The 19,485-nt window shown below is 41.7% G+C and overlaps 1 protein-coding gene across 3 annotated transcripts in view; it reads right to left on the reverse strand.

Annotated features, from left to right (window-relative positions):
• EXOC4 (exocyst complex component 4) overlaps positions 1-19,485 on the reverse strand; it is a 761,449-nt gene that overhangs the window by 54,834 nt on the left and 687,130 nt on the right. For all 3 annotated transcript variants that reach the window (XM_058728677.1, XM_058728676.1, XM_058728678.1), the window contains 3 exons: positions 17,185-17,326; positions 6,812-6,990; positions 3,204-3,363 (listed from right to left, as the gene is read on the reverse strand). In XM_058728677.1, coding sequence (XP_058584660.1) covers positions 3,204-3,363; positions 6,812-6,990; positions 17,185-17,326 — 481 coding nt within the window. The remainder of the gene's footprint in view (positions 1-3,203; positions 3,364-6,811; positions 6,991-17,184; positions 17,327-19,485) is intronic.

Consider the following 19,485-nt stretch of genomic DNA (forward strand, 5'->3'; position numbering starts at 1 on the left):
AGTGGGGTCAAAAGGGTCAGAGCCATAGCAGAGATCATTATCATAGGGGACAGGGCTTCTCTGTAATTCTGGTGATTATACAGGTTATCCTGATCCTTTGCTCACCCAAGATTTATCTTCTTATTGGAGATCAGAGTAAAGGTGTGTATAAAAAAAGACAGACAACAATACCACAAGCAGAAGAATCAACACAAATGGAATCACTCCAGATCTCTCTTTATTACAGAAAGGGCGTTCTATTTTCCACCGGCCAGGGAGGCTGTGGAGGTGAAAAAAAACTACAAGAGCCTTGCAACTTCTCGTTAAGTAAGTTTTCTGACACATTGGCAACTAGTGATTAATTACTGTGTTAGAAGATAACATTCCTATAGAGATTTGCTGGAAATAGAGATGCTGTCCATGCTTGATTAGACATTGCTTAAGGAATGCTGAGGCACACTGTTGCCGTCTCTTATTTCTGGCTATTTTGGTATCGCTGTTATATTTATTTTACATAGCTTTAAATTCAGTAGAATTGATGGAGCCCATTTCACAAAACCCGTCCCTACCAAAAACAGGAATGAAAAAAAATAAGGCTATAAAGTGCATCTATGTATGCATGTGTGTATGTGAGCAAGAGAAAATGAGGGTGAAACAGACTAGGAATAGTGGAGATATACTGTTGCTTTTGTAAATGCTTTCTGCTCTACAAGGAAAGACCTGCAAGGGAGATACTGCTTCGTATAAGCTTCTAAGAACATTGACCTATGTCAGCTGGTTAAAACTTTCAGGGCATTAAAGACTAAACTAAAACTAAACTTTGCCATTAGCCAAGCCCTTTGCCAGCTCCCCCCCCCCCCCAAAAGCCTTGATTTTGATACCTATCCATTCATCCAGTACACGTGATGAGCACTTACTCTGGTCCAGGCACCGAGAAAACAGATAGGAAGAGTCGTGGTCTCTTGGAACATTCAAGTCTCATAGGGAGAGGTCTTCTGAGCCAGGATCAAAAAGACAGACTCATCCAATACTACATACTTATGCTGCCTATTTCCTTTCATACTCCATGGGGAGTAGAGAGTAACAGTAGCAGTACCTCTCCCAAGTGGTCACATTTCTGCTCACGCCCATTTCCTCGGACATCATTCATAAATCCAACTGTAAAAGGCACGGCTTGGTTGCCGTTCAGTTATTTCCTGAAGAAACGCTTTGCTGGCACACAGCCCACCGATGCCAACCTCAATACTGCCCAGTCAGCATTTCATTATTCAGATGCTAGTTTTTTGAGTACGCGTTCAGGCCCCATGCTGTCTGCCAAAAACTGTGCTAATTTACTTATTTCAGCTAAATAAAAAAAAAAATCATTTAAAAAAGGATGATTGAATTTAAGAATTATATTCCTCAGAGAATTAGTAATGCTTTGCTGTATCCCCCAGGCCTCCACGTACTTAACTTCCCCTTGTCAATGTTATTATGAATAGACTAATTCAATAATGAGATCATTCCCCATAAGAGCGACCAAATAAATGCAGTATTCAGTCACACCTGGTTTCCCTAATCTGAGCAAGGAAGGCTTTCTACCAAATTTAGCCTAAAATAGGGAATTTAATGAACACACACACACACACACACACACACGCACGCACACAAGAAGGAAGAACAAGACAGGAGGAGGACAGAGAAGGAGAGGAACAGGTGGCAATGGAACAAATGGGAGTGATAGATTGGAGAAGAAAAGTTAAAAATGAAGATATATGGTTATATGCTTTCCAAACAAAGATCTTAGCATATATGTCTTAATACCTGTCAAAGTAATGTAATATTTCATCATCCTTTGAAATGTCTTCAGAATTGTTTCAAATTTTCTAGAACTTCTCGAGGAATCCAAAAGTCAAGTGAAATGGCACAGAAGTACTAAATGTTAGGCAGGAGAACTCTGCACTATTACCAACAAATGACTTTCTAGCCATAAGGGAGTTTGTGGAATAATTCACCAAGGTACAAACAGCAGTAATGCACCACGGTACAATAATCATTCATCCTCTGCAAAACTGTTTTCACTTTCACTGAAGCTCCAAAGGTCTGATGATTTAAGTAAGGGAGAGCCAGCGTTGAGACCACACGAAGAGAGAATAAAATCACCTCTTAAATTTGAAAAAGTGCATTATAAAGAAACATTAAAAACTGAGATCAGCAGACCTAGGACAGAGAAAGGAAGAGTGCGATTTAAAAGAAGAGCCTTCAAGGACATGAAGGGTGGGCATGGTTGACAATGAGCCCCCACAACGAACATGAGAAGAGAAGACGGGTTTCAACTGGGAAGAGAGAACAGATGAGGAAAAAGATTCATGGACACATACACTCAACCTTTGTTATTTATAATGAGAGAAAAAAAAGGGAAAACATCCTAATGCTTAAAAATTTTTCAAATGATTAAATAATGCCTAATTTATGCCGTGGAATAAGTGTTCAGGTATTAAAAGTGATACCGCTGACCCTTGCACAGTGTGGGAAGGTAGGGGCGCCAACCTCCTACACAGTCACAAATCTGTGTATAACTTCTGACTCCTGCCAGAAAACTTAACTACTAACAGCCTACTGCTGACCAGAAGCCTTACTGAGAACATAAACAGTTGATTAAGACGTATTTTGTATGTTATACATTTTATATATTATTTTTATATACATAAAACACTGTTTTCAAAGAATAGTACTGATATGGGGAAATGCAGTTAAGCAAATATAAAATTACATTAACATAGTTCCAATTTTGTAAAAAGAGAAATTGCATGCACGCATAGTATGAAAATTCACTTGTATACTTAGCACAGGCACAAAAGCCAGGAGAAACAATGCCCAATGTCAAAGTCTCTGGATGAAAGTCTTAGGAGCAATGTTTATTTTATTTTTTGTATTTTATGTCCCAGATCTTAGGCAGTGAGCAAATATTACTTTCATAATAAGAAAAAAGTTACTGAAGTTTTGTAGTAAGAGCTTAGCTTAGACAACAGGGAAAACTACCTGCCTAAGTGAGGTTAAGCATCCAACAGAATTGTATCGAATTACCTTCTCTAAGACTAAAGAACATCTAATTATCTCACTGTTTTTTTTTTTTTTTTTAAATTAACTTTTGCAGTACCGAGAATCCATTTTTCTAAATGATTTTTACGGGCAATGGGATCTTGGCTTCGGTACAAGGGACTTCGCCCAATCTTTCCTCCTACCTTGCAAAATCCAGGTCTGCCTCCCGCGACATGGTGATGTTGGTCAAATTCTGCTGAAGGACAAAAATGTTTCTACACATCTTCTTGATGCCGGACTCGCTGATGCGCCTGAAGTACTGGGCACCATTAATGAGGATGCAGGAGATCAGGTGACCCAGGCCTGAGGGGCCAGCACAGGTCAGTGGAGGGAAAAGAGAAGATAGATTAGTGCCACCCTGCATGAACTCACACATGAATATGGAAGGATTTCTCTTTTCTCATCCTCCACAAATTTAAACGACCAAAGAAAACATACCTGTGAGGGTTGTTGTGCCCACTGATCTTACACTTGTTCCAGAGTATTTAAATATTGTCCTAATAGTTAGATATGGAGAGGCTTTATGTAACATAACCTGGTAAATCCATAGCTCCAACACTGCCATATTTATCGTAAGCTATCATACCAGGGGCTTAGAAAATATGCCAGGTTAGGGGCGCCTGGGTGGCTCAATGGGTTAAGTGTCCGACTTCTGCTCAAGTCATGATCTCGCGGTTCTTGAGTTTGAGCCCTGAGCCGGGCTCTGTGCTGACGGCTCAGAGCCTGGAGCCTGCTTCAGATTCTGCGTCTCCCTCTTTCTCTACCCCCTACCCCTTGCTCACACACTCTCTTTCTCTCTCAAAAATAAAATAAAAACATTAAAAAGTTAAAAAAAAAAAAAAAAGAAAATACGCCAGGTTGTTATAAACTACTCAAGAGCAGTGGGACTCATTTTTCTGCAAAGTGGTTTTGGAAGCAGAGATGAACACATGTAAATACAATGATCTGTTTGCTTTCCTCTTCCTCCCACAAAAAAAGCCAGGGGTGTACTTTTGGCTCAAAAGTTGATTTGGAACCTAATAAGGCAAAAATAGAATAAGAAATTGATGCATGTGGGTTGCCATTTGTCAAAGCTTTCGCTAGAACTCTAAAGCTAGTCCGGCTTGTTACAAGCCGTCTACTATTTTTGTTATCTTCCCCTTCTAAAGGCAGAGTTCCTCTGTGGTGAACGTTCAGATGGGAGCTCAGGGCACCTCTTCAGGTTCAATGACTCCCACTATCTGCAGAATGAGTTTCCTCGTTTAGGATGAAGGTCAAAAAGGAGAGGAGGAACATTCTCTCTTGCTTCAGTTCCCCTCATCCAGCGTTGCTTCCAGACCACGAACTCACTTGTATGTGTTACCATTTGAAAGTGAAGCAAAAGCCTTTTTACTCAAAGAAAAAGAAACACACACATGGATTTTACATGTAAATCCAGACAACTGATTGATGTGAAAAATCTCTGTAAGTCACGTTTTGGTGTGATTTTACTGAGCCCGTAACTTCAGGCACAATTTTATTCCACCATGGTAAAATGCAGTTTGCCCTGAGTGTAAGCAATGGGGGAGGGGGGTGCACTGTGTAATCAGAATAGCAAATAATAATCAATATATTAAATAAGTAAATTTATATTAATAAATATGTATAATAGATCGTAATAATAATTAAAAATAAAACCTATTAGAGATTGTCTGCTTTACATTACCACTGTATACTGGTAATTTCAAATTAAGAACTTTTTTAAATGTTTATTTATTTTAATTAATTTTATTTTTTATTAAATATAATGTATTGTCAAATTGGTTTTCATACAACACCCAGTGGTCATCCCAACAGGTGCCCTCCTCAATGCCCCTCTCCCCCACCCCCATCAACCCTTAGTTTGTTCTAAGTATTTAAGAGTCTCTTATAGTTTGCCTCCCTCCCTCTCTGCTTATTTTTGAGAGAGAGAGAGAGAGAGAGAGAGAGAGAGAGAGAGCGCGCGCAAGTGGGGGAGGGGCAGGGATAGAGGGAGACACAGGATCCGAAGCAGGCTCCAGGCTCTGAGCTCTCAGCACAGAACCCGACACAGGGCTTGAGCTCATGATCTGTGAGATCATGACCTGAGCCAAAGTCGGATGCTTAACTGACTGAGCCACCTAGGTGCCCATGGCAATTTCATATAATACCTGTGGTAACATACTTTTTTCTGTCACACCAAAGAAGACTGGGATCCTGTCACCCCCACTCTCTACCCCTTGGGAAATTCCATATTATGCCTTTTCGATTTGGAAAGTGGTGTCACGGAGAAATAGCTAAAGCTTTTTAAACAGAAGGTGTCCAATTTATGGTTTCTTAAACCCTATTCTACATCAGTGTGTTATGCTCATATTTCAAGAAAATGTCGCTACTCATCAGGATTAGATGTTAAGAAATGGCTGGGAAAAATGAGAGAGAAAGTCTGGGAACTGCAAATGTTGACAGATAGGGCTTAGAAGAGCCCCGGTCAAGAGCAAGAAGGAAACTGTGCAGTGAGTGAGGAGTGACTTCTCCGATGGGCATCGCTGCGGCCCTTGGAGTGTCAACACCATGCAAGGAACAGCTAACCTTTTAATCACTTAGACTTTTTGGCTTAAGTCTTTTAGGGATAGTTTCCTCTCAGAACATACCTCCATCTTTATGATACAATTTAGTGGGAAAATAAGATTTTTAGTTTCGGGGTCCAAATGTGCTGGAACATAACTGTTTTATAAAGTGAGCAATGGCCCAGCATTTCTTTCCTGTCTCTGGGTTCCACGATTATTTGCACAGGGTACCTTCTTAATTATTTGAAATAACACTGGTTTAATTTTGAGAGACCTCGTAGATACTTTTGGCACCCAGGCCTACATACAAATAAACCAAAACAAGAAAGAAGGGAATATAGTTTGAAGTCCCAAAAGGGGTCCCTAGTGGGGGACTCCAGCATGAAAACTTATTTGGCTGGCATCACATATTTTGAAATGTTGAAGGTGAATGCCTTTAGATGGAACTGTCTTTCATACCTTTCCTTGCTGGCCTGCCCCAAGGCATTCATGGATGCAGCCTTTCTAAAATCTCTGCTGATCAGAGGTTTCTGGTCTTTTCAGACAACAGTGAATTCTTTGAGAGAAACCTTGCCCTTTCACTGATAATTTTCGCCAATGACAGATCTTTCAGAGTCTTCTTCTCATTGTATACGTGTTTCTTTTTCTTTTCTTTTTTTTAAAGCTTTTTAATTTTTATTTATTTATTTTTAATTTGAGAGAGAGCACGCACATGTATGCACACATGGGAGAAGGGCAGGGAGAGAGGAGAGAGGGAATCCCAAATGGGCTCTGCGTTGTGGGGCTCGACCCCACAAACCTGTAAGATCATGCTCAAGCTGAAATCAAGAGCCAGATGCTTAGCCAACTGAGCCACCCAGGCATCTTGTTTCTTTTCCTTTTATGAACTCCTCTTGAGTGGGTCTCATGGCCCACTCTACATATTTACCCAATTCTTATGAGTGACATGTCAGGGAGGCAGCCAGACTGCCATCTATCTGCCTTACGTTGATTAAATCTTATCAACCGGGAGCAGATGGCAGCCATATTGTCGTCTACCTAGCCATACACAGAGAAACTAGGTGTTGCAGCTTTAATCCAAAAAGAAAAGAAAAGGAAAAAACCCCAAACAACTACAAGTTTTGAACTTCAAAAGTAGAGAGACACACACAAAAAACCCTTCACCCTTCCTTCCTCCCCAGATCCCAAGGGCAAAGGCAGGGTCTGACCTTCAAATATATATTGGAACTTATGCTGCTGAAGGCTGGCACTCATGGCCTCTTCAATGGCGCTGATGTCTTTGTTGAGCTTGACCACCAGAGGGTCATAATCCATACTTTCCACATTAGCGACAATGGCATAGTTCCCCTCCTTTGCAAGGGGGATGAGATAATGGAAACAGTGAACCCTAAGAGAGGCAAGGATGGAGAGAGCAGTTAGTAACACATTTTCCTGATGAAAACAATAATCTTCTTGTGACAGAACACCCAAATACTTAAAGCAGCTGTGGCTCTGTAAATATTTATGTACTCCTCCGCTCATTCACTGGAAAGCCACCTAGTAAGTGAGAGATCTTGAGCAAGTCAGCTTCCGTGATCCTCACTTGCTTAATCCAAACATTGGGGATGAGGAGTAAATGAACTCTAAAATTCCTTTAAAAAAAAAAGAAGTTTATTTTTGGCAGGCAGTGGGTGAGCAGGAGAGGGCTAGAGACAGGGAGACACAGAATCGGAAGCAGGCTCCAGGCTCCAAGCTGTCAGCACAGAGCCCGATGCGGGGCTTGAACTCTTGAACCGCAAGATCATGACCTGAGCTGAAGTTGGACGCTTAACAAATTGAGCCACCCAGGCACTCCTAAGATTCCTTTCAAAGACTGGATTATACACATACTGTGAAAAGCATTATATCTTTCAATGGATATTACTATAGTGAAAATGAGAGGCAGAGGTCACAGAGCTCTAAAGAGCAGGCTTTGGAATGAGACTACTTTGGTTTCAATTCCCAATTCCAACATGTTCTAGCTGTGTGATTCTGGGCGAGTTACTTTCTCGGCTTCCTTGTCTAGATGATGCCCACACCTACCTCATAAGGTGCTCGGAGGAGCTGGTGAACATAAAGCATACAGCACAGGCCTGGCACAAAGCAAGTGCACAGTAAGTGTTGGCTATCATTGCTATTATCATATTTATTATTATTCATCTATTACTTAAGTAAAACGCCAAAATAAACTTACTTATTTAAAAATAAAATTGTGCTCGGCCTTGGGAATGTGCGACATGATTTATGCCCTTAAACACTCCCTAGCCTAGTCGGGCAGACTGAGAAAAAAAAAAAAAAGAGAGAGAGAGAGACAGAGACCAAAAGAAGGCAGCGTCTCACTCAGAAGCACATGTATCCATGTGCCATGGAAACCTGCCATGGAGCGTCAGGAAAGGTTCACAACAGGGGGTGATACTTAAGTAAGAAAGATGATCTGAACGAGCTTGAAGAAGGAGTGCATTCCTCTGTTGACATGGCCTGATCACTCTGACCACGCACAGTTCTTAGGGTCTTTCTGGTAGTTACTGGTAACTGCCAAAGAAGTCTGAGATGGGCCAAGACTGGCCACTCCATAACCTTTGTGTTAAGCTGTAACGAAAGCAGGTTCCAGTCCAAATAATTCTACCACACATATAGGCGTTTCTTCAAAAACCAAAACCAAAACCTTCCATCCGTTGGCAGGCACAGTTCGAACAGTCTGTCCTATAAGCTCAGTGAAGTCCTAATTATTGTTTTAGGTGCTCTGTCTGATCGTACCACGGGAGGTTCAGAGTCAAAATTCTGGTACCCTTATAGTCTACATTAAGTAATAGGAAATACTCCTAAACAAATGGCTGCAAAAGCCTTGGGCCTTATCCTTAATGCTGGATCTTTAGGCTTGGCTTTCATCTTTCTTTTTTAAAGTAAGGTTTACTGAGAAATAATGTATCAACAGTAAAAAAAATCACCCTTTTTAGTGTATAGCTCTATCAGTTTTGACAAATCTACACAGTTGTACAATCGCCACTATGATCAAGTTATAGAACAACAGCATCACTCCTAGAATTCCCATGAGCCCCTCTGCAGTCAACCCCTACCCATAGCCAAGGCTCTGGCAACCACTGACCTATCTATGCTTCCTTCCTATAGTTCTGTCTTGTCCAGAGTGCCATATAAATGGAATCATAGAGTATGTAGCTTTCGGAGTTTGGCTTCTTGTGGTCAGCCTGAGGCATCTGTGATTTATCCACTTTATTGTTCATTCCTTGTTACTGCTGAGCACATCTCCACCGTATGGAGGTACCACAATTTAACCATTCGCCCGTTGACATCCGGACTGTTTCTACTCTGGGGTGATACCACAGAAAGCTGCTTCAGGTACGGGATTTTGGGTAAATACAAATTTTCATTTCCAATGGGTAAGTCCTAGGAGTGGAATCGCTGGGTCATGTAGATGAGTATATTTTAATTTTATAAGAAACTGCCAAACTGGGGCGCCTGGGTGGCTCGGTCGGTTAAGCGTCCGACTTCGGCTCAGGTCACGATCTCACGGTCCGTGGGTTCGAGCCCCGCGTCGGGCTCTGTGCTGACCGCTCAGAGCCTGGAGCCTGTTTCCGATTCTGTGTCTCCCTCTCTCTCTGCCCCTCCCCTGTTCATGCTATGTCTCTCTCTGTCCCAAAAATAAATAAAAAACGTTGAAAAAAAATTAAAAAAAAAAAAAAAAGAAACTGCCAAACTATTTTCCAAAGGTGCTATGCCATCTCGCTTTCCTACCAGCAGCGTACGAGAGTTCCAGACGCTGAGCATCCACACCAGCACCTACTGTCACCAGTTTTTAAAAAGATTTTAGCTTTACTGAGGTATAACTGATCTATAATACCATGAGACTTTGTAAGTACACATCACGATTTGATATACACATTCCTTGTGGAAGGCTTTCCCCAGTCTGGTTAATGAACATGTCCATCACACATTTATTCTTTTTTTTTTTTTTTTTTTTTAACAATGAGAACATTTAAGTTCTACTTTTAGCATCTTAACAAATTTCAATTATACAATACAGTGTCATCAACCATAGTCACCATGTTTTAAATTAGATTCTCGGGCCTTATTCAAACCTTATAGCTAAAAGTCTGTACCTTTACCAACCTCTATTTCCCCCAATCCCGGCCACAACTTTCCTATTCTGTTTCTATGACTTTGACTTTTTTTTTCCCAATTCTGCATATAAGTGCCACCATGCAGTATTTGTCTTTCTTCTTTGTCACACTTAGTTCACTTTGCATAAAGCCTTCAGTGTTTGTTAGTTTTAAAAAAAAATTAATAAAACACATTCTAATAGATGTGTACAGTGATATCTCATTGTGATTTTAAATTTTCAGTTTCCTAATGACTAATGATGTTGGGCATATTTTCATGTGCTTGTCTGCCATCCATATACCTTTGTGCTCATAATTCTTGCCCAACTTTTTTAATGGTTGTTTTGGGTGTTCTTTATATGTTCTGGATACAACTCCTTTATTAGATATGCATTTTACAAATATTTTATCTCACTCTTTGTCGTCTTTTCATTTTTTTTTCATTTTTTTTTAATGTTTATTTATTTTTGAGACAGAGAGAGACAGAGCATGAACAGGTGAGGAGCAGAGAGAGAGGGAGACACAGAATCTGAAACAGGCTCCAGGCTCTGAGCTGTCAGCACAGAGCCCGACACGGGGCTCGAACTCACGGACCGCGAGATCATGACCTGAGCCGAAGTCGGCCGCTTACCCCACCGAGCCACCCAGGCGCCCCTGGCTTGTCTTTTCATTTTAGTGATGTCTTTTAAGAATGGTTTTTGGGGCGCCTGGGTGGCTCAGTTGGTTAAGCGGCCGACTTCGGCTCAGGTCATGATCTCGCGGTCCGTGAGTTCGAGCCCCGTGTCGGGCTCTGTGCTGACAGCTCAGAGCCTGGAGCCTGTTTCAGATTCTGTGTCTCCCTCTCTCTCTGCTCCTCACCTGTTCATGCTCTGTCTCTCTCTGTCTCAAAAATAAACGTTAAAAAAAAATTAAAAAAAAAAAAAGAATGGTTTTCAATTTTGATGGACTTCAATTTATCATTTTTTTTCTTTTTGGATGGTGTTTTTCGGGTCCTGTGTAATAAATCTTGGCCTAAACAAAGTCACAGAATTTCTTTCCCTATGTTTTCTTCTAGAAGGTTTATAGTTTTACGTTTTATAATTTTGTATAGGATGTGATGTATTCTTATAACCTGCTCATGCAGGGGAATCTAAGTATCTTGACTATCAGTTCATTTTCATTATCAGTGGTGATCTAATAGCTGCATCAACTAATGACTAATTTCGCCCACAAAAATTTATGGCATTCATCTGCTCATTGGCAGGGTGTATAGTGTTAATCAAGATGCCAGTAACTGCACTGGTTGCAGTGCCCTCCGGAAGGTGACCTTTCTGATAGAATGAAAGTTGACCAATCTGGGGTGGGATTCATGACTAGGGAAATTGATGGCTACTGTGGTTGACATTTAAACCGAGCAGCTCTTAGCTGAAAATAAGATCAAGCCATCAGTGCTAAGGTATTTTTACAGTAAATTACAGATGACATAACTCTAGCAATGGAAGACTCTGGACAAAGGCATGAGGGTGTGAATGAAGGTTGGTTTTGAGGAAGGACAAGTGGTTCCTTTTGGTATGCAGAGATCACATATGAAGACAGGGGCATGAGGTGAGCCTGGGGACATGGGTAGGTAGGTCATCATCAGCTTTGGAGGCCATGTAAGGATTCTAGGTTTCATCTGAGAATGGCTTCTAGGGAGCCTTAGGAGGTGGGAGCCTTAGGATTTTAAGAGGTGGAATGATATAATCAGACACAAGCTTTGGCAAGATCACTCTAGCACAGTATAACGGGTGGGCTGATGGTGAAGAATGGGAGCAACTGAAAGGAGAGAGACTGCTTGGGACATTCTCCTGAATTGGCGGTGAGTGCTTCTAAGATCCTGAAGTGAGTGGCAGAAGAGAGAAGTAAGATGGCTTTAAGGTACGATCTTCCTCCCCGCCAGTGATTAGAGGTGAAAAAGAAAACAGTCGCTGGCCAATGTCAAATTCACAAAGTGTTTTCTTTGGATTCTGGCATGTTGTTGCTGACCTTAACGCGACCTTGGCATTAAGGTTTTCTGCAAATATTGCTGATTACACAGCAGGGTGGTTGATTTTCAGAAAGTGCACACTCAGGATCCCAACAGTGACAGGCGGTTGCTGTTGAACCCACTTAGAGCCCTCCTGATGGTGAGAGAAATCAGCCGATAAAGGTGACATTCTTGGCATCTTGGACTCAAATGGCAACTTAATTTTCTTCTTCTGAAGTTCAAATAGGAAAAAAAAAAAAAACACCACCTCAACAATTTTAAATGGTCTCACCATGTCTTTCATTTCTTGGGGGTGTCATTTGCCTTATGCTTCAAACTGTGGAAAGGGGCTGATTATTGGTTAAATGTGACCGAAAGTGACGCAGGTAAAATGTCAAATGCTCTTTGGACGGGACCTTAAATGCAGAACCTACTGGATTTGAGAACACTTTCTGGCTTGAACTTTAACATGTTACAGAAAAATACGGGCTACGGATATAAAAAAAATTTGGTGAAAAAGACACATTTGGGCGTTTGAAATTGTTCTGGACTTCTTGCTAGCATTTTCCATACTTTTTTTTTCCCTGTTAATTTCTGTGGTGCTATCTTATTTCAGTGGCTTCTGGGGGAAAAGTACCAGAGACAGTACCTAACCAGGCACTTCTTCATTGCCCCAGCTCCTGAGTGACAGGGCCTGCGTTCTAATTCTCTTGTATGGCAGGATGGGAGCAAAACAAACACTAGCAGATTCTGGTGACAAGGGTGATGCTGGCCATGCATCTCTGTACTTCTTAGACAGCATATAGTGAAAACGGAGTCTCCAAACCAATTCATTTTTTTTTTCTTTTTTCAACGTTTTTTAAATTTATTTTTGGGACAGAGAGAGACAGAGCATGATTGGGGGAGGGGCAGAGAGAGAGGGAGACACAGAATCAGAAACAGGCTCCAGGCTCCGAGCCATCAGCCCAGAGCCCGACGCGGGGCTCGAACTCACGGACCGCGAGATCGTGACCTGGCTGAAGTCGGACGCTTAACCGACTGCGCCACCCAGGCGCTCCCCAATTCATTTTCTTGAAAGGGCAACAGGTTTTGGTTGGAGAAATAGCACTTACTTTATCGAGGCTTGATTTCAAACCAGCTAATTCGCAAGAAGCATTCAGGTTTTTATTGAGCACCTATTATGTAGCAGGACTATTCCAGGTTCTGGGGCCACAGGAATGAACAAGGCACACCTGATTCCTGCCTTCTGGGAGCCGAGAGTCTCTTCCACGGTCACGCGCTGTGGATATCCAGAGCGCTCAGCAGTCTCCTTATTTCAGCATTATTATAGGACCGTGTACAGATATGCTAGAGATGTGGCCTATTCATATAGTGCCATCAACCATATAAACAGATGCACACAAAAATGCACATTCCTGTGACAAGGAATGAATGAAGTGTGTCCATATTCATTATCTGAGCCATCCATGGAGCTTTCTGCCTAGGGTCGTCTACCATACTTTTAAAAGGACAAAGACAATATGGAGCACATTCATAAGAAAGCAACCTGAATGCTGAAACCATGTTATAAGATGAAGGAGTTTAACTTTGAGAAAATAAACATGTTTAGTGCTCTGAATGAAAGTCAAGGAAAGAGAATTCTGCATCCAGGACTCTAAAACTCGGTTCTTTTTGTTCTTCGTGCTTACAATGACCTTTTTCTGTTTTTAAACGAATGTTGAAGGAGATATAGCAATGGGTAGTTTCTTGTAGAGTTAACAAATAATGACTAAAATATGTTCAGCATTAAGAATAGTACTGTCATGATGTACCAAAATAAAAAGGACAGACTAGAGGTTGAGGATTTAAAAGACTTCCTCAAATGTGTTGAAAATCTCCCACTTGGAATTAACTATAGGACAAGCAGCTAATTCTGAATGTGGAAGACGCTGTGCTCCCAACACAATCACTAGCATAAATTCCAGGAGCTGTGATAGTAATTAATTTGATGTTCCCTTGCTTTTCTGTGCAACCCGGGTAACAGAGGCATAAGAATGTTACTGTTTTTTGTTTTGGTTTTTGTTTTGTCTATTGCATTTATCTATTCTTAGAAACCACCCGATTTATTTCACTGTCAGCCTGTAAATAAATAGAAAACAAATCTACAAACAATCGTAAAACAAGTCAGAAAACACAGAGCAAGAGCCTTTCTTTCTGGACAGCTGCATGTGAAAAACAAAATCGGAAATAATGTTGGGTAAAACATTTCAAATCTGCAATGCTTCTTCTCTTACTCCACTCACAAGGTGCTCATAAGCAATTAAGAAGTAACTCACTGGACAAGATAATGAAGAATGAAAAAAGCACGAGGCATACAAAAGAAATGACATCCACAATACATTATTAATTTGGCTTTGCCTGAGCACACCTGAAGATATCCAAGTTCTTTTTTTTTACTGTTTATTTATTTTTGCGAGAGAGAGAGACAGACAGAGCGTGAGTGGGGGAGGAGCAGAGAAAGAGGGAGATGTGGGGGAAGAGCAGAGAGAGAGGGAGACACAGAATCCGAAGCAGGCTCCAGGCTCCGAGCTGTCAGCACAGGGCCCGATGCAGGGCTCGAACTCATGGACTGCGAGATCATGACCTGAGCTGAAGTCGGACGCCCAACCGACTGAGCCACCCAGGCGCCCCCCTCTTTTTTTTTTAAAAAACATTTATTCATTTTTGAGAGTGAGAGAGACAGAGCATGAGCGAGGGAGGGACAGAGAGAGGGAGTCACAGAATCTGAAGCAGGCTCCAGGCTGCGAGCTGTCAGCACAGGGCCCGATGCAGGGCTCGAACTCATGGACTGCGAGATCATGACCTGAGCTGAAGTCGGACGCCCAACCGACTGAGCCACCCAGGCGCCCCCCCTTTTTTTAAAAAAAACATTTATTCATTTTTGAGAGTGAGAGAGACAGAGCATGAGCGAGGGAGGGACAGAGAGACGGAGTCTATTTACATTTTTAAAAACTTAATCTAGTAAAGACTCCAAACAAGAAAGCAAAATACTCCATAAACTTTAATAATGTCTCATGGTAATATAGAAGAAAATGTATTACCCTTTCTGATGTAATGTATATAGTTTCTGATCTTGAGTTTTCTGATCCTGAAGTCCCAAAAGTCTCTATCCAACTATCTGACATTGCTACCTAGAGGTCTAGGAAGCATCTCAAACTGAACGTTTCCCAGACGAAGTCTTGGCTTCCACCCCTCTCTCAACCTTTCTCCTCCCTTCAGACTTTCTCACCTCAGTTAGTTAATGGCCCTGGCATCCACATAATTGCTCTCACCCCAAAGCTGGTGGTTTTCCTTGAGTCCCCTCTTTCACTGCCCCCAGCTCCTGCGCCCAATCCAGTTGATCAACACACTTCATCGGCTCTACCTTTGGGATATATCTCAAACCAACCCTTGGCACACCTCCACCTGTTACTCTGGTGCTCGTAACTGCTCTCAATGGTCGCTATGCTTCCATTCATATTTCTTCCTATCATCCCTTTTCCAAACAACAGTTAAGGTGCTCTTTTAAAAACGTAAATGCGGGGGGAGGGCGCCTTGGTGGCTCAGTTGGTTAAGAGTCTGATTCTCGGTTTTGGCTCAGGCCATGATCTCATGGTTTGTGAGTTCGAGTCCCATGTTGGGCTCCACAGGCAGCCCAGAGCCTGCTTGGGATTCTCTCTCTGCCTCTCTCTCTGCCTCTTCCCTGCTCATACTGTTGCTGTCTCTCTCAAAATAAATAAATAAAAACTTTAAAAAAGGTAAATGGATGAAAGAGTGAATGAATGAATGAAGTTCTGTCCCTTGTCTAAAACCCTTCTATGACTTCTTAATGCACTTAAAATAAAATCTGAATGATTCACTTGGTCTGAGGGTCTCTATAATGTGCCGGGCTTGGTGACCACACATGGTCAGGCTCCAGCCCGCCTCTTTATGTATCCCTTCCACTCCTCCCACCTCCTTGGTCATAGGGCTATGGTTATACTGGACCCCTCTCCATTCCTCAGCACTGCCAAGCTCGATTTTCTCAGGACCTTGGAGTGTTGCCCTCTCTGTCTGAAATTCTTTTCTCCTGGGGCTTTGTACAGATGGCTCCTTCTTGTTATCCTGTCAATTTTCTCTGACCACACTATTAAAAAACAAAAAACCAAAAAAGCCAATCCCCCTTTGTAGTCAAACCCAGCTACTCTCTGCACTGTCCAGTATGACAGCACTAGCCACGTGTGGCTATCAAGCACTTGAAATGTGACCAGTCTCAATGTCAAGGTGCTGTAAGTGTAAAATATGCAAATTTAAAAGGCTTAGTACACAAAAAGGCAAAATAGCTCATCAATAATTTTCAGGTTAGTTACATGCTGAAATGATAATATTTGTGATACACTGGTTTAGATAAAATAGATTATAATTTATGTCTCTCTCTACTATTTCAAATGTGACTATTAGAAAATTTTAATTATCTATGTGGTTTGAACATATAGCTCACTTTACATTTTTGTTGGCTAGCATTACTTGATTCCATTATGCTATTTTATTTTGTTTGTTGCACTTTTTGGAAATTATCTTTTTTGTTCACTCATTGGCCATATTCCCCCATTATAATGTAGCTCCATGAGAGCAGGAACCTTGAGTGTTTTTTTCATTGCCGTATCCCAATTTCTAGAACACTGCCCGGCACAAAGAGGGCACTTGGTAAATGTTTACCGAATGAGCAAACGATTGAAAACTTCCCAGTCTTTTCTTTCTACCATTTCCATAGTTGTGATAAGAGAGGCCAGCAAACCTAAGAATGTTCTACACTGCAGGGGAAGGAAAGAGTCCAAGAATATGGGGTGCCATATTCAAAGATGTTTGAAACTTTTCTCCTCAGTTATTATCTAACATAATCTCCTCCTGGGCTTTAAGTTCTTGTAGGAAGGGCCCATGGTTCTTGCATCCATACACTTCCTTACTGATTAGCAGAGTATGTCAGTAAAAATATCAGTGACAATAAAGTTACCATAATCGCAGAGTTACCACACTTGAGCCCTTATTTTGTGGCCGGCATTGTACTTATTATTTATTATTTCATTTATAAAGTCTCTAAGTGAGGAATTATTGTTGTATTTTTAAGATGAGAAAACAGGACCAGTAAAGGTCATTAACTGACTTAAGATGGACCAGTTAGCTGGTAGGGACATTCAAATCCACATCATGCTGATGTCACAAGCCATGCAAACACTGAATCACCACGCTGACAATACAGCACATGCTGAAAAACTTTTACCGTGACTGATTAACACTAAAAATCACGTTCAGTGTAAAAAAAAAAAAAAAAAAAAAAAAAAAAAGAAGGACAGCATCAAAACTCAGAATCAAAAGTTGTGGTGACACTCCCCAGAAAGCAGCAAGCGATTTATGACCCACTGTGCATTCAAAGAGCAAAGCCCCGGGCTTGGCTGTGTCGTACCTGACTTCCAGGTGTAGGACCAGCAAGCAGCGGTCAGCCATATCCTGGAAAGATTTGGCAAGTTCGCTCAGAGTCTGCATGATCTGCTCCGACACTGGGGGAAGATCCATGTTCACGTGGCTCTCTTGAGCAGGAGACAGCACTGAAAGAAGTGGGGAGAAAACACCAGTCACTGCACGAGGTGCCCACAGATTTGTTTGAAGTGACGTACTATTTTGTTGTTCATCGTGTTTTGACCAATTTGGCTAACGTCAGTGTTGGCAGCATGAGACGTCCAAGACATGACAGCCTACCTCTGTACTCGATTCAGCACCGATCGTCTGCAATCAACTCACAGAATTATAGAACAGAAACTCAGAGCTGGAAGTGACCTTAATCGTCATCTGGCCCAACCATGTGGTCTCTGCTTGTGTCCCTTGTACATCTTCAAGTGGCTGTTGAGCTTCTGGTTGTATTACTCACACAAATGTTTACGAAAGAAAATTCGATACCTTTTAAGGCAGCCTACTTCATCTCTGAAGGATTTGACCATCGATATCTAGCCGTTATCTGTTGCCGTTAATTTCTTTTTTTTAGGTTTGTTTATTTTGAGAGAGAGAGAGAGAGAGCACGCACATGCACACATGTGTACACAAGCGAGTGAAAGAGAGAGTGGGAGAGACAGAGAATCCCAAGCAGGCTCTGTGCTGTCAGCCGTCAGTGCAGAGCCTGACGTGGGGCTTGAAGTCACGATGCTGAGATCATGACGTGAGCTGAAACCAAGAGTCGGATGCTTAACCAGCTGAGCCACCCAGGCGCCCCTGTTGCCATTCAATTCTAATCACTGGCTCTGATCCTACCAACTTTGCAATCATTGCCCTATATGTTGGTACTTCAAGTATTGAAGATATCCCCTCTTTTGGCTTCCCTGAAGTCTTCCCCTTCCCAGGCTAACTGTCCCCAGTTTTTCAGGTATTCCTCAAATAACCAGATTGAATTATTTTATAATTCTCATAATTTGCTAACAAACACATTCTGTCCCTTGAAATGTGTAGTAAATACTACAGTAGGTCTGACCTTTCTAGAGAGAATGATCAGCCCCCCTGTTCTGGATGCTATGCTGCTTGCACGTAAGCTCGAAATCTTCTTGGGGGGGTGGTTAGGCAGAGCACGCTGTATTCTACTTTAACTTGTACAGAGCTTATAATCAGTTAAAAGCCCCAAAAGGTCTTTGTGGAAAATTTGAGAAAGCTACCTTCTGTATCCCTATCAAGTAATTGACAAAATTTAACAGCAAAAGTGCGAACCACATTTGTGTCTAGACTTCTGCTGCATATCCCGTTACCCACAGTTTCTCAAAGATCATCAGCAATTAACTTGGCAATTTCATTGTGGAGTTCTTAGTTCTCTAGAGTTTCCAAGACTGGCTTTGAATCCTGTCTCCACCACTTACTTACTATGTGACTGAGAGCTAAATCCTTAAATTATGTCTGCCTCAGTTTCTCGCTGTCACATGGAGAGAATAGTACTTGTGACATGGGGTTTTGGGGAGGCGTTAAATGGGCCATTGTAGGTAAGACACATAGAAGAACAGCATGTCAATCTCCCTTAAAATTATACAAATAATAAGCAATTATCATTATTCATTGGCATGTGACTTTTCCAGGTTAAGAGTCTTAAGCTTAATTATAGCAACAAGGTACTTAAAAGGTAATCCCATCTTGAAATTCCGTTACCAGTATTTTTTGCTTTTCCATCTCAAAATTCTTCTCTCTGTCAGAGGACGCAGTATCTTTTGGAAGAAAGCCTCCTGGGATCTAGGGCACGTAAGATTTGGCAAAGCGTCACTGACTAACTCAGGAGGGGTTTGCCTCACAGGGTAGAGAGTCACATCTGACTACAGCGGTGTCTGCAGTCACAGCCTTTCACAGCTGCATCTGTTTCTGGACTTTGCTAAGCCCAGAGAAGGACCCAGAAAGACAGTCCAGCTTCATAAGGCCAAGATCTCCTCTGGAGAACCAGACTTTAGTAAGTTATCATGGCAAAGATTAAACAAAAAAAACAAAAAACAAATTCAGGCAAAGGGATCTGATCTGTAAGGAAGAAGGAAATGCAGTGAAATAGTTTTCGCATTACTGCCAGCCTTGGCATCATTCAAGATGCTTACCACCTCGATCTGTAGGAATGGACACGTGGCATGGTGCCGCCTCTCTCAGGTTAACACTGCTCATGCTGTATGATTGCGAGGTGAGATCACTGCCTTCATAATGTTTTCATTTGGCAGGCTGGATGAAAGTGACTATGAGTAACACTTTTCTAATA

The sequence above is a fragment of the Neofelis nebulosa genome, chromosome 4 (assembly GCF_028018385.1).
Source record: "Neofelis nebulosa isolate mNeoNeb1 chromosome 4, mNeoNeb1.pri, whole genome shotgun sequence".
Classification (NCBI taxonomy): Eukaryota; Metazoa; Chordata; class Mammalia; order Carnivora; family Felidae; genus Neofelis; species Neofelis nebulosa.